This window comes from Eutrigla gurnardus, assembly GCF_963514095.1.
Source record: "Eutrigla gurnardus genome assembly, chromosome: 9".
Classification (NCBI taxonomy): domain Eukaryota; kingdom Metazoa; phylum Chordata; class Actinopteri; order Perciformes; family Triglidae; genus Eutrigla; species Eutrigla gurnardus.
The window spans coordinates 20,929,559-20,942,918 of NC_139923.1; the positions used below are offsets into that span (position 1 = coordinate 20,929,559).

At 43.7% G+C, this 13,360-nt stretch overlaps 1 protein-coding gene across 1 annotated transcript; it reads left to right on the forward strand.

The window, feature by feature from the left end:
• Window positions 1–335: 335 nt before the first annotated feature.
• On the forward strand, window positions 336–9,511 carry LOC311018534 (uncharacterized protein). Its single transcript, XM_084017539.1, has 5 exons — window positions 336–957; window positions 2,814–2,990; window positions 5,848–6,057; window positions 7,638–7,851; window positions 8,326–9,511. Exons 1-5 carry the CDS (start codon window positions 472–474, stop codon window positions 8,502–8,504), a joined length of 1,266 nt encoding a protein of 421 aa, XP_083873665.1. The 5' UTR covers window positions 336–471; the 3' UTR covers window positions 8,505–9,511.
• The last annotated feature ends 3,849 nt before the right edge of the window (window positions 9,512–13,360 follow it).

The following is a 13,360-nucleotide window of genomic DNA, read 5'->3' on the forward strand; positions in this document are numbered from 1 at the left end:
AATTCCTCTTGTTCTAGCGACAGCAAATCAATAGTTTCTCAGAATAAAAGCAAACCAGCGCCTGTTGGCATCTATCGGATTTGAGATGAACATGCCTGTAGCTGATTTTCCATTTGACTCTATAAAGTCCTGGTACTTTCAGAGATGTGACTTAAACCCTTGCGTGTAGCTGCTGAAACATTAAACAGCTCATTCTGTGTCGACGCTCTCCAGACACGCACAGAGAGAGAGAGAGAGAGAGAGAGAGAGAGAGAGAGAGAGAGAGAGAGAGAGAGAGAGAGAGAGAGAGGCTTGAAATCCAGCGTGCTGCCACAGCTGAACTTGCAGCGGAGAGGCTGAAGTCTTCGGTTCGTGCGTGGATGTAAAACCTGCTTCTCTCTCTTTGAGCGAACGCACGGATGTTGACGGGACGTTGTTCGGAGAACCGATAAGGAGGGAAAACAACGTCACAGTCCCATTCCTGCACGCGGTATGGACGGCTTGAGTGCGGAGGACGCCGGCGGCGGCGGCATCGGGGGCTCCGCGGAGGACAGGTATCGCGCCCTCGCCTACGACACGGCTCTGAGCACGTTCGTGGCGGTGACCGTGTACGTGGCGGTCAAAGTGAGTCTGGACGGCATCAGACAGTGGCGGGCCAGGATCTCGGTGCTCGTCGTGGGTTCGGGTCCCGTCGGGCTGACGGCCGCGCTGGTCGCTGTCCACTCCGGGAAGGTGCTGAAACTGACCGTGCTGGATGAGAGGTACCGGACCGCGTTGCTCTGCCGGCCCCAGCAGATCGCCCTGGACCCGCGGAGCGTGAAGTTCCTGCTGGGACTCGGAGTGGACTTTGACAACATGGAGGGCTGTTGGCACGAGGAGCATTTCTTCACCAGGATCGGCGTGTTTCAGGAGTACCTGCTGAGCATCCTGGAGCAGAAGAAACAGACGGTGGACGTCAAGGTGCAGCTGGGAACCAAGGTAGAGCCTCCTCACCGACGGCTATACCTCCATACTCCCTGGCAACCAGTTATACAACTTATTGTAATTACTTCCTCTCTCATGCATTTAATCACTAATACACTGATCTGGAAATAATGTGACTTTATATAAGAGGAGACTACTACCCCATTTTTGTAATGACTTTCATATTCTGTTAAAACCTGATCTTCCCTCAGTGGCAGGCAGAGAAAAGAGGCAGGTTTGTGCCTCACTTCAGCAGCAGGCAGCAGAGCAGAATACAGATGTGTGATGAGTCCAGTCAGACGCCCCTGAACAAGGCAGCTCGCCCTTAAAGCATCCTGAAAATGACCTGTATTTTTCTTACCAAACATCAGTTTATATGTTTATCATTGTTGGTTTACGTTGCAGCAGACATCGTCATCATTTCTGTACATTCACTCCAGACATATACAGTAGCCCATATGCTGTTGTACAGTTCTCCCAAAGTGAATCATAACACATTGTGTAATGCCAAATGAAAGTAGGCTCATCAGTGGAAATAACCTGTTATGTAAGCTGACCTCAAACCTGAGGAGAATCCTCGTCTCAGTTTTTAGGCCAGTGGGGAGGAACACGCTGAATATAGTAAACAAATTCCAATCCAAGCATATTATATCATCAGAACCAAATGGATTTTAAAATGTAATCCTATTTGGATTGCAACGGATTTAATGACAGATTTCTAAAACATGCCACAAATTGGTATTAATGCATTATGATACAAATACATTTTTTTAAAGGTTATGTTTGAACTGTGGGTCTCATAACACATTCACTGAGAACAATAACCTAGAATTAGACTTCAGAGTGGCCAAACAATTCTGAAATGTTCAGTGAATATTTGTGTCATGGCTGGAACCCAAAGACAAGACTTTATTGCTCCATTAAGGATGGGATAGTGTGTCGATGCAACACTGTGGATGTTGTGACAGTACACAACACACAACACACAACACAGCGGTGCAACTACTTTTGTATTGCTCAGTTGCCTAATAACTGCTGCTAGCCAGTGACTCACCAACCTTTGGAAGATGCTAGACAAGGTCAACGGGGTCTTTGATCACATTTAGAATAATCGTTTAGAGTCACTTCCAAGTTTGCCATATCCTCTTGATTAGACAAGACATATTCTTGATTCATGCTTTTTTCACCCTCCTAGCCTATCAGGGGTTCAATTGTCTGGTCAGGCAGAAAGGGTCTGTTAAATGACCTGTTTATTTGCAGTGTGAATGGATTCAACATGCGTCTCTTCGGCTCTGAGCCATTACAGACCCTGTGAGGCCCCTTTGTTCTCGCTTTCAGTCTTTCCCCAACTCGCTTTGTCCAGCTCTGTCTCCTCTGCGAAGGCAAGTGTCTGCTGTTTACTGATGGGCAGCGATGCATTCACGGGCATACGAATAAATATCTCTGAGAGATGCACTGTTGCCAAGACGAGCACAACCTCTGGAGCCCGTTTCAATGGCTCGTACGGTTATATCACAATATAACTCAACTCAATATATAGACTGTGGAAGATGGGGGAATCAAATCATTTGGTTAAGTACAAGTTCTAATAATTTCAATTGTGACTAATTGAAACTTTTGAGGTATCAGCATTACATATATATTTAAAATTAGATTAAAAGTTAAAATATTGAAGCTGTGCCCTGAAATAATTAATAAATGTATTAATTGTAATTCTTCCTGTGTTACTTTTCTCATCTTTTAATGAAGGTTGGTGAATATGAACCTATGATAATGGTGATTAAACTGTAAATACAATTCTAATAATACACTTTGTGTGTGTGTGTGTGTGTGTGTGTGTGTGTGTGTGTGTGTGTGTGTGTGTGTTACAGTTCACAGAGGACTACCTGCGGCGGATCCCACGGCATGAGTGGCCCCGTGTGATTGTGGTGGCTGATGGGTCGTGTGGCGACTCCTGTTCGGTGCTCGGGATCAGCTCTGACTACACTGTGGAGTCCTGCCATGCCTATGGAGCTAATGCAACTATAGAGAGACTAGACCAGAGACAGGTCAGGACACACACACACACACACACACACACACACACACACACACACACACACACACACATGATTTGTATGCACACATCAACATACACTAATGCTATTTGATGACATTTGAGAGTATGATGCTATGTGACATTCAGTCTAACATCAGTAATCATGCCACAGCTTCCCCCTCACTCCTACATTATGCATGTCTGTGCTTATCTGAGTTAATCCACGGTTGAAATCACATGCAGACTTTCCCGGGAAATAAAAATGTGTGCCAAGTTCTTGGTTCAGACATCTGGCCCAGAGTCACACTTTTCAACTGGTTTAATCATTGTGGTACTTGAGTGAATGGACCACCTACAGCTTTCCAGTTCAGGCACACTCGACAAATAGATTTTCTCTGAGGGGCCAAGAAAAATATTCTTTTAACACTTGAATTTTAGACAGTTTATTCCTATTTCTTCTGCAGGGAGACAGGAGGAGCATTTCATAGCGTTGCCAGGTGACACTGATTGGATTTGTTAATTAGATTGTAAAAAAAGAGCACACAGAGGATTTAACATCAATTAAATGCATAAAAGCATTGTAAAGTTGCAAAATATGCAGCATGTGCAAGAGCATAAAGTGGACAAAAACAGTGAATATAAAGATGTGTGATATATGATAAGGAATATAATAATGTAAATAACCCAAAATGACTCAATCCAGGGTAATGTTGCCTATAGTCCAGCATGTAACGCACATTCACATCATCAACACTTACAGTATTCTCAACATGCACATATCGTTACCACACGCTGGTGTGCTTTATCCTTAACAACTTTGAATAATGGAGGATGAAGGGAGAAGTATTAAATGAACTGGCTATGATCCTCGAGCCAAGAACGATTAGGAGGAGGAGTAGGAGGAGTAGGAGGAGAAGGAGGAGTCTACCTTCCTGCCTCTGCAGCCGGGCTGACATGCCTGACTTGCCTTGCGAGTGTCAATCTTAAAAGAGCATCTCTTTCCTCTGGACTGTTGGTTGACGGATAATGCTTTTGTGCATTACTGAGAGGGGAAGGCCATCCATCATGGCTACGTGTGTGTGTGTGTACAGCATGTGCATGGTCTGATTGTATGCAGGTAGTGTTGCTCTCCTCAAGGCTGTGGCGTCCAGAATGGGCGTTGGGGAGAGGAGGAGGACACACGGTGAACATAAGACAGAACATAAATATTCATGAGTCATGGGAGCTGTTTTTCAATGGCAACAGTTTTGACAGTGTCACCACCAGGGAACACTCAGCAGGGGTCACCGCAGCAGGGAGGCTCACGTTCTCTCGCCGTCTCGATTGCAAATTCACATTTTGGACCCAAATGGCTGGAAATTACAAGGAGAAAGCAGTGCAGAAGTGGACTTTTATCACACAATTTGCAGAAACATTTTTATAGTTTTGCAATCCACTCAATACAGAGAAATCCAAGTACAAAAACGCCTCTCATTTTTGGCAAGGTGCCAGCAGAGAGATATTATAGTTTGACCTGCCACGCTCTGTGGGGCGAACATCCCATGCTAATGCAGCTCCTGTTTGTTTCCATAACGACTTAATGTGAAGGAGACAGGCCTCTTAAAAAAAAAGTGCCTTCCTCCAATGGGGGGGTATGTCAGAGAACCACTGCACTAATGGATTCCCTCATGTAGACACACGGAGGCAATAACCAACAGGTTGCTGTTTGTGTAAAAGATGAAGACAGTAGAAACAGGATATTGCAGGTTATTACATAGTGAAGGTGACTTTATTTGTCCTCATAAAGCTCAGTTGAGCAAACAGCGACGTGGACCTGCCACTAGCAGCTGTACCCAATATGTGACTCATATAAACAGCCAGATTACAGCAGACCATTGGATCTTGTCAGCATCAACACTGGCCCTTTTGTTTTTATTCACTTCATTGAATTTGATAAGATCAGCGATGATAAAGCATGGGTTTATTATAACCGCTGGTCAGACTCATCATCTGTTCCCTGTCAGGTGAATCAAGATATCAAAGCATCAGCTGCCATGTTTTTTTTGTATAGGGTGCCAAAGGTCACTTGACATTATATAAGCAGATGGCTCCTTGAATCGGCCCAGGAAACACATGGAACCAGTCCCACAGAGTAGACTTGATTAAGTGCTTTCTTTCTTTGAACATGTAATAATTAACTGTAAAGAAATAAAGAAATAAACACGCAGCTTTGTGTTGCTCGGTCAGACAGATAAACAAATGTCACATTCCTGCTCATCCAAAGGTGGAGACAATGGGGCAAATGTCTGGAAAAAATGGTATTTACAGCAGTAGTTTGCTGTGCAGATCACCAGACATTAGCCATTTTAGATAATCGTTTCGGTCATAGAGATCGACATGTGTTGATGATTATTCTGCAGGAACAAATGCACTGGTTGATGTGAAAAGCTTCCAGGCCAATATTATCTAATATCCAAACACAATCATAGTCTCCCTTGCAATTTTATGCCGCCATAACCATTCCTCTCACGTTGTCTTTAGTGGCTCTGTGGCTGCCTTTTTATTAGCCCCTTTTCTCCAGGGCTGTTTCCTGTAGTGATTGAATTTACCTCCCAGGACATGACCTGGTCCTCCCCACATCCCTTCCACCTCCTCTCAGTCTCTGCTCTCTTGCTATCTCCCTCGGTTGCGCTGAACGCTGTTTCATCCCACTTGGCTTGTTTATGTCATTGAAAAGAAAATTGATCAATTCTGCCTTGAGGGAAAATGGGTTTTGCAGCCATATTGAACCACTGAACAAAAATCAAGCTATTTTTTTAATAACAGCCCCACAGGCAGACACGGTATATGTTCAATGCCCTCATTCTTTCTCTGTCTCTTGACATTAGGTACCCACTCCTGAGATCCGTGCCCACAGCCTCTACTTCGACCTGTCTGCGTACGGAGTGGAGGCCCTCCGAGAGCACCGAAATCCCACCGCCAAACCGGGCTTCCACCTGAAGATCTACGGCACCTTCAGAAACCGCTACATGGCCCTCGTCTGCCCCGCCTCTGACACCAAGATGGTCCGCTTCCTCAGGCACACGGCCAACGCCTCTGTAAGACTCTTCTCCCCTTTGGATCAAACCTTTTTCTGAGCTGTGTTTCCTACATGTTGTTGTCGATGAAGACTAGACTAGAATACGCAGCTGAATTTCCATTGTAATGCAAAGGAAAACAGATCATAATAACTGGGCACGAGCTACTTAATCCTCACCTTTCATCCTGCAAATGGCCTTTGATTGCACTATTGTGGTAGTCCATTAGCGTGTGTGTGTGGATGTTTGTGTGTGAGTGTTATTTGCCTGTGTGTGTCTGAGCAAAAGAGAGCATGAGATGAAGAAATGGGGAAAGATGGGGAAGAGAAAGTAGACCTCGTGTGTGTGTGTGTGTGTTTGTGTGTGTGTGTGTGTGTGTGTGTGTGTGTGTGTGTGTGTGTGTGTGTGTGTGTGTGTGTGTGTGTGTGTGTGTGTGTGTGTGTGTGTGTGTGTGTGTGTGTGTGTTTAGAGGCCATCTGTGCGCTGCTGTCACACATTAGTGAATAAATAGAGGGCAGGATTTTTTCTTCCTGTACTAAACAGCAGCGTTTGGGTCCATTTAAACCGATGGCCGTCAGTGTTTCATTTAAACCACGTAGGTTTTGCGTATAGCCTGCAGCCGCAGCGTGGAGTAGACCAGGTACGTCACAGGACCATCCTTGGTGCGCTTGTTGCTATGTGGGTGGCCATTCAGATGCACTGTTACTTGGTAACAGATGACTGTGCAAGTATGGGTCGAAGAAGAGCAGAGTTTAGCAGGGAGAGAGAGAGACAGAGAGAGGGAGGGGCTTGTCGCTCAATAGCCACAATGACTGTCGCCACACGAAGCTTTCTTCTTCTTTTCATGCAAAACCGATGAAGTGCTTGTATGAGTCACGGATAGAAGAATCGATGCAACCTCTTACTTTAGAAATGTGACTTGGTGTTGACCAATACTCTTGACTTAAAAAGTTTAAAGACTAAAAATTATGTCTTCAGATTGGTTATTTAAAAAAAAATCAGTTAAAAATAAAAAGATAAGCTATTTAATACCACACATTGGTTGTTAAATGACGGATATAATTAATTTGATGATCACAGTATCTGCAGATGAATTGTTTTGCCGATCATCAAATTGATTACAACATTTTATCTGCAAAGTGACAAACTCATTGATATCAAGGCTCAATAATCAGCATGCATCCAGTGTCATAAAATCATAATTATCTTTGTAACCTCATGCATTAGTAATATAACATTAAATCTTATAACTTATACCAGAGATCTTCAACAGGAGGTCCTCAGAGTTACTGCAGGGGGTCCCCGAAATGATTTGATACCAAACCTTTTTTCTTCTTCTAAATTAAAATATGTTCAGAAATACACATTATCATGAATACAACCTTTAATAAGCAGATATAAATAAACGGGTTGAAGACGTTGAAGACATCTGACTTATACCATTAAATGATTACACTTACAGTTATTTCCTTAATCCCATGGAAGTTTTTTTCAAATAACACATGTAGGTCCACTGTGGCAGCTTGATGAAGAGTAGGATATATTACATATAACCTTCATGCATGTGTAAATGTGATGATCCGCCTCTCTTTGCTGCCCAGATCATGAAGAACATTTTCCACCAGTCCTTCAACGTCTACAAGACGGACATCGAGCCTCGTCTCAACGACGTGACGCTCCACCACATGCAGTGCAGCCGCCGCCTGTTTGAGATCCAGCTGTCACACAGACGCATCAGCGTCGCCTACATCGAGGGGGACAACGTGGCGGTCACTGTGGAGGGGGAGGCGGCACGCGTCCTCAACTTCGACACAGGTACACATGTCTTTGAGAGTGGGAGGGGATCTTCACCTTAAATCACACTAGTCCAATATGTGCCATCCTTTCTCTCCTCGATGTCCTGCTGAAGACATGACATCAAGCCGAACACAGAGTCCTTTAAATAAATGAGTGAGTGAGAACGAACAAGACGGAAATAAAGAGAGATGCAAGGACAGCATAAATTATTTTTATGTGTGCGGTATGTGTGTGACTCATTCCCGCACTCAGTGGCCTTTCAGCTGATGCATATCGGCTCTCTTCTTTTTATTCATGTTTTCTTTTCATTGTAGCCATAACTACGCTGTCAAGGCTATACAGTTTGGAATTTGTCTGCAAAATGAGGAACAGTATGCTTCTTGTCAGGGATATGTGTGTTTTAGGTTTTATGTGATGCATGTATGATGTCTGTGATTAATTTTTGTCCATTTTCTCCCCCCCATCCACTTCATTATTCTCCTTATCCTCCAGGTTGTGGCGTGAATCTAGGCATGCGGGGTCTGGAGTCAATGGGGACATTCATTTACCGGACAGCCACCGCTGTGGACCAGAACGATGTCCTAGAGGCACTGTCGGCTAAGATGCAGCACTCCAGACAGGTGGCCCAGAGCTTCAAGCAGACAGTCCTGCCTCAATCCATGTATGAATGAGACACGGGGGCGACCAGCTGGTGCCACCTAGTGGAGAGTGGTGGTGGATCTTTTTTGTGGAGGGTGTTACAATGAATGTGAACAATGAATCGTGAATCTGACGCTGAAATGGACCACTAATGGTGACATACTGAAGCACATGAGCAGTGATTGATGGGTGATAGATGTAAATATGTGACCATAAGTCTCTGTGACATACTGGGAGTGCATCTATTCATAATGAACGTGAGTGAGAGCTGTCAAGGCCACATTTGGCACAAAACATTTGAAGCCGTCCTGATTTTGAGTCTTTTACTGATGCAATGAAACAATATACATTTATGCACTGCACTTTGGATTTGGTTGTTCCATAAAGTGTGAGAATGTAGAGGAAGGTTTTTCCAGCATTAAGAGATAAAGAGTGTCTCCTTTTATTAGGAAAATAATTTACCTGATTTGTCAAAATCCAGCCGATTGGCTCTCTGGACATGGATGATGTGTTGGACTGTGCCGTGGCATCATCAGCTTACTGAATAATGTATAGAGCTGTTATTGTCTGTGATTTAAACAAAGGGACACCCGTGTAGAATCAGATGAAGCCCAAAGTGTTCTCATCAAACCGTTTTCTTTATTTGACAATGTGGTGATAATTGTGGTGATGACGTATACAGTGGCCTTTTTTTAATGTGCTGCCTTGTAAATTAACATTTGTTTGTGTGTAAATCAAAAGGGTACTGCAACCACATTTCAATATCACAAATTCATTTTTTGCTGGCGTCACATTTTCAATTTCCTATTTATATTTTGCTCCAGGTAATCTTAAAGGACTCAAGCGTCACCCCTGGAAGTCTGTTATTTCAGATGAAGGGGAGCATGCTGATAAGAATGTCCTGCTGCTGTTGAAGTGCCAATAAAGATTGTGTTTTGGCTAAAGTGATGCTGATGGTCTTTACATGAGACCCTACCATTTGTTTAATTAGAGATTCAATGCAATTTAAAAAAGATTAAAGCAACAAAAATGATGCTACTCAGGGCTTTATCAAATTGTCTGTGTAAATTAACATTAAAAATAATGATAGACTCATAAACAGACTTATCTGTTTTGTTCTATCATTTTTAATTTTCTTTTTTGTAACAGTTTTACAAGCTGCTGTGTAAAAACCGCATCCAGACAGTTCAGTATTACATATTTTCCATTAATGGCTGATATGAGCCAGTACTGCCATCTAGTGGTAAAGCCTGTTGTTGCCTCTTCTCAGCCTCAAACTTCACTTCACATAATACTGTTAATTAATAATAATTGATGATTTGTGTAGTGTTTTTTAAAAAAAGATACAATTTCAATATAATAATTTGTATTTGACTAACGTTTTCAGGGTTGGGGTTAGGGTTGGGGGGCTGCACGGTGGTGTAGTGGGTAGCACAGTCGCCTCACAGCAAGAGGGTCCCGGGTTCAATTCCTGGGTCGAGTTCGGGTTCCTTCTGTGTGGAGTTTGCATGTTCTCCCCTGGTAAGCGTGGGTTCTCTCCGGGTTCTCCGGCTTCCTCCCACAGTCCAAAGACATGCAGGATGGGAATAGGTTAATTGATGACTCTAAATTACCCGTAGGTGTGAATGTGAGCGTGAAGGGTTGTTTGTCTCTCTATGTTAGCCCTGTGATAGACTGGCGTCCTGTCCAGGGTGTACCCTGCCTTCCCCAATGACAGCTGGGATCGGCTCCAGCCACCCGCGACCCTGAACAGGGTTCTACCGCTTTACAGGATAAAGCGGAACTGGATGGATGGATGGATGGATGGGTTGGGGTTACTTCCTTTTTTTGGATTGGCTGTATCTCCGGAATGGTGAGTCATTGAGGCACGTGCTGAAGACTGGTGTGTTCAGAAGGGTCGAATTAGGTCAGACACTACGCACTCCAGAGTCTCTACGACCCTCCGTTCACGAGATATAAACAGAAATGTGAAAGTTGGGGTTAGGGTAAGGGTTGGGGTTGGGGCTTGGGTTGAGGTTGGGGTTGGGGTTAGGTTTGGGGTTGGGGCTAGGGTTGGGGCTAGGGTTGGGATTAGGGTTAGGTCTTGGACCAGTGTTGAAAACTGCCAGCAGACACCCACTCACTGTGCCCGCTGGTTCTACAGGCCTCGGACCAGCGTTTAAAACACCCAGCCGACACCCACTCACAGTACCAACTGGTTCTGCAGGCCTGGGACCAGCGTTTAACACACCCAGCAGACACCCACTCACCATGCCTGATGGTTCTACAGGCCTCGGACCAGCATTTAAAACTGCCAGCAGACACCCACTCAACATGACAACTGGTTCTACAGGGTAAGGGAGTTGGGGTTAGGGTAAGGTTTGGGGTTGAGTTTAGTGATGGGGTTGGGGTTAGGGTTCTCTATGACCCTCTGCTTTAGTACACGCAGAAAATGGCTACTTTACTCCATGACCTGTCCCCTGAGATTATATCAGGGATTCACATTCTCAAAAACCAACAGAATTGTCTTTAAATATGACATTTAACAACATAGGGAATGTTTTTGTTACTGACCAGTTGTATCATATGGATCTGTGAGAATTCAGAGAGGAACATTTCGTCAAGATTACAGATAGTATTTTGGGATGGGGACTTGGACTTTCTATCCCAGCAAATACGCACACGCACTGCATTCTTCTGAGCTCCAGTGCCTTGCCAAATGGCTAATTAATGGTGTCATTAATGTCACCCGAGTGACTGAACCAGCTTCATTTTTCAAATGCGCGTCCAATTTTTAAAGTCCCAAACTAGGACAGGCACATAACTCCTAAATGAAAACTAATTTTCCAACGTCTGGAAGTAAATAAATTAAACCTAATGGAATTGAATCATTCTACTGAAGTGTATCTCAATTGTATCTACCACAGAAAACAGATCACTGGCTGCGTATCAAGGTTTAAAAAGATTGAATTCTAAATTGAACATGGTTTTTAAAAAATATTTTTGCCTTGCACATAGGTGAGTGATGGTGACCTGCTGCTGCGATCTTTTCCTCTGAGCAAACCGATCCCATTCTCTAGCCTAGCAGACAGCTTCTGTCTAATTAAAAACATTCATCCGCTGGCTGTGCCCTCCAAGGTCAATAGTCTGGACCTCTGAACCGGCTCCCGCTGTAGCACAAGGCCTTTCATTAGATTAAACACAATAATGAGAAAATCTTTTATCTTTGCATATAATTAAAGCCGGGTTGAAGGACAACTTAATCAATGATGTGGAATGACAAGTTCGTAAATGAATTAGACCTGCCAATGGGGGCCTGGCTGCGATCAATGACAAATGTTAAGCAGGGAGTGAATGGGTTGTAGTAACAGCAATGGGCATCTACAAGTCTACCCTGGAATATTTGATCCTACAGGCATGGGCGGAGATTTAGCTGGATTACTAATCAGCCTCTGTGTGTGTGTGTGTGTGTGTGTGTGTGTGGCATTAGAATCTACATGAATCCATAAGCCACTTGTAAAGAATATTAGCGTGTATACTACTGATCAAGAGGTACATTGCATGTCTTTTTTAGATTACTTCAGTTTTGCCAAATTGAAACACAGTTTCAATCAGTTAATAATAAAACCAAAAACTGAATGACTTACTTTAATAGCATCATCTCGCCATAGGAGGGCAGTGTTGCACTTTGAAATAGCCTGCAGGCTGCCTCTGAGTTTAAGAGCGTGCCAGTCAAAAGGTAAAAGTGGAAGAGGAACTGAGGGGAACAGCTGCCCTGTTCTCTTAAACATCCACATGATAAATGTTTTTTTGTTGTTGAGAAAAGCAAATGTAGGCTAATTTGTCACACTGAATGCAACCAGTCTGATGCATAACAATAATAATAATAATAATAATAATAATAATAATAATAATAATAATAATAATAATAATAATAATAATAATTTTGTGAGATTTTCAAATAGTATCACCTGAACATTTCTAGTTTTGCATGAATAAAATAACAATTGTCACAGTGTACATTTCCCTTCTTGGGAATGCCTGACATACAGTAAAAGAAAGGAAGTGTTTTTCACGGTTCCCTACTGGCCGCGTGAGTTTGAGGAGATGGGAAAGGATGTGAGCACGAGCTTGTATTGACAAGCCTTCAGCTGCTGTGTGACATACAGACAGGAAGTCACTGTCACATGACTGAGATATCGGCACCTTGTCCGATTGCACAGAGGGCCTCTTCTGTATGCTGCCAGCACAAATACAGGCCAAGTCATTCATAAACACACATGCACACAAAGAGTAAGAGCATGAGAACAAAGCCAGAAAAAAGAAAGACTTCTTTTTTACGGCGTTAGATATCTAGGTAAAATTATGTCTTATCGGTGAATTCTTTTTTTTTTTTTTTTTTTTGCTTCTGTCAAAATGAAAGAGAGCGAGGTGAATCCTGCAGTTGGATTTCTTCCAAACTTGGGCGTCCGTGGAACAATCATCAGTTCCCCTATCTGTTCGGCTCCAATCTGTCCCATCACACTCACGCCCCAATTTCCCTAAACTGTCACAGCTAATAATTGGGCCTCTCTGTCAGGAAGGAAATCAGGCCCGTTGTTCTAAGTAAAACACACATGTCTCTCACCCCTCCCTTTATTCTTCCCTCTCCTCCTTCCCTCTCTTCTCCCCATCTCCATCATCCCGAATACACTGGAAATCAGCTCTCCAGATAGAACACAGCTGCCTCCTCCTCCATTTCCTCTTCTTCCTCCCCCGTGTGTGTGTGTGTGTGTGTGTGTGTGTGTGTGTGTGTTCGGGAGGGTGCACGCTGTGTGACAGTGGTAGCCTCAGGGCCAGGTTGCTGTTGACAGGGACGAGGGTCTCTGATTTGAGGAGAGCAGTCACACCAGCGACTGCAGCTGCCTCC

Excerpts from the sequence above, each read along its gene's own strand:
- LOC311018534 (XM_084017539.1), top strand. The coding sequence starts at position 472 with ATGGACGGCTTGAGTGCGGAGGACGCCGGCGGCGGCGGCATCGGGGGC. Across the intron at positions 2,991-5,847 it reads AGAGACTAGACCAGAGACAG|GTACCCACTCCTGAGATCCG; the intron begins GTCAGGACACAC and ends TCTTGACATTAG. Across the intron at positions 6,058-7,637 it reads GGCACACGGCCAACGCCTCT|ATCATGAAGAACATTTTCCA; the intron begins GTAAGACTCTTC and ends TTTGCTGCCCAG.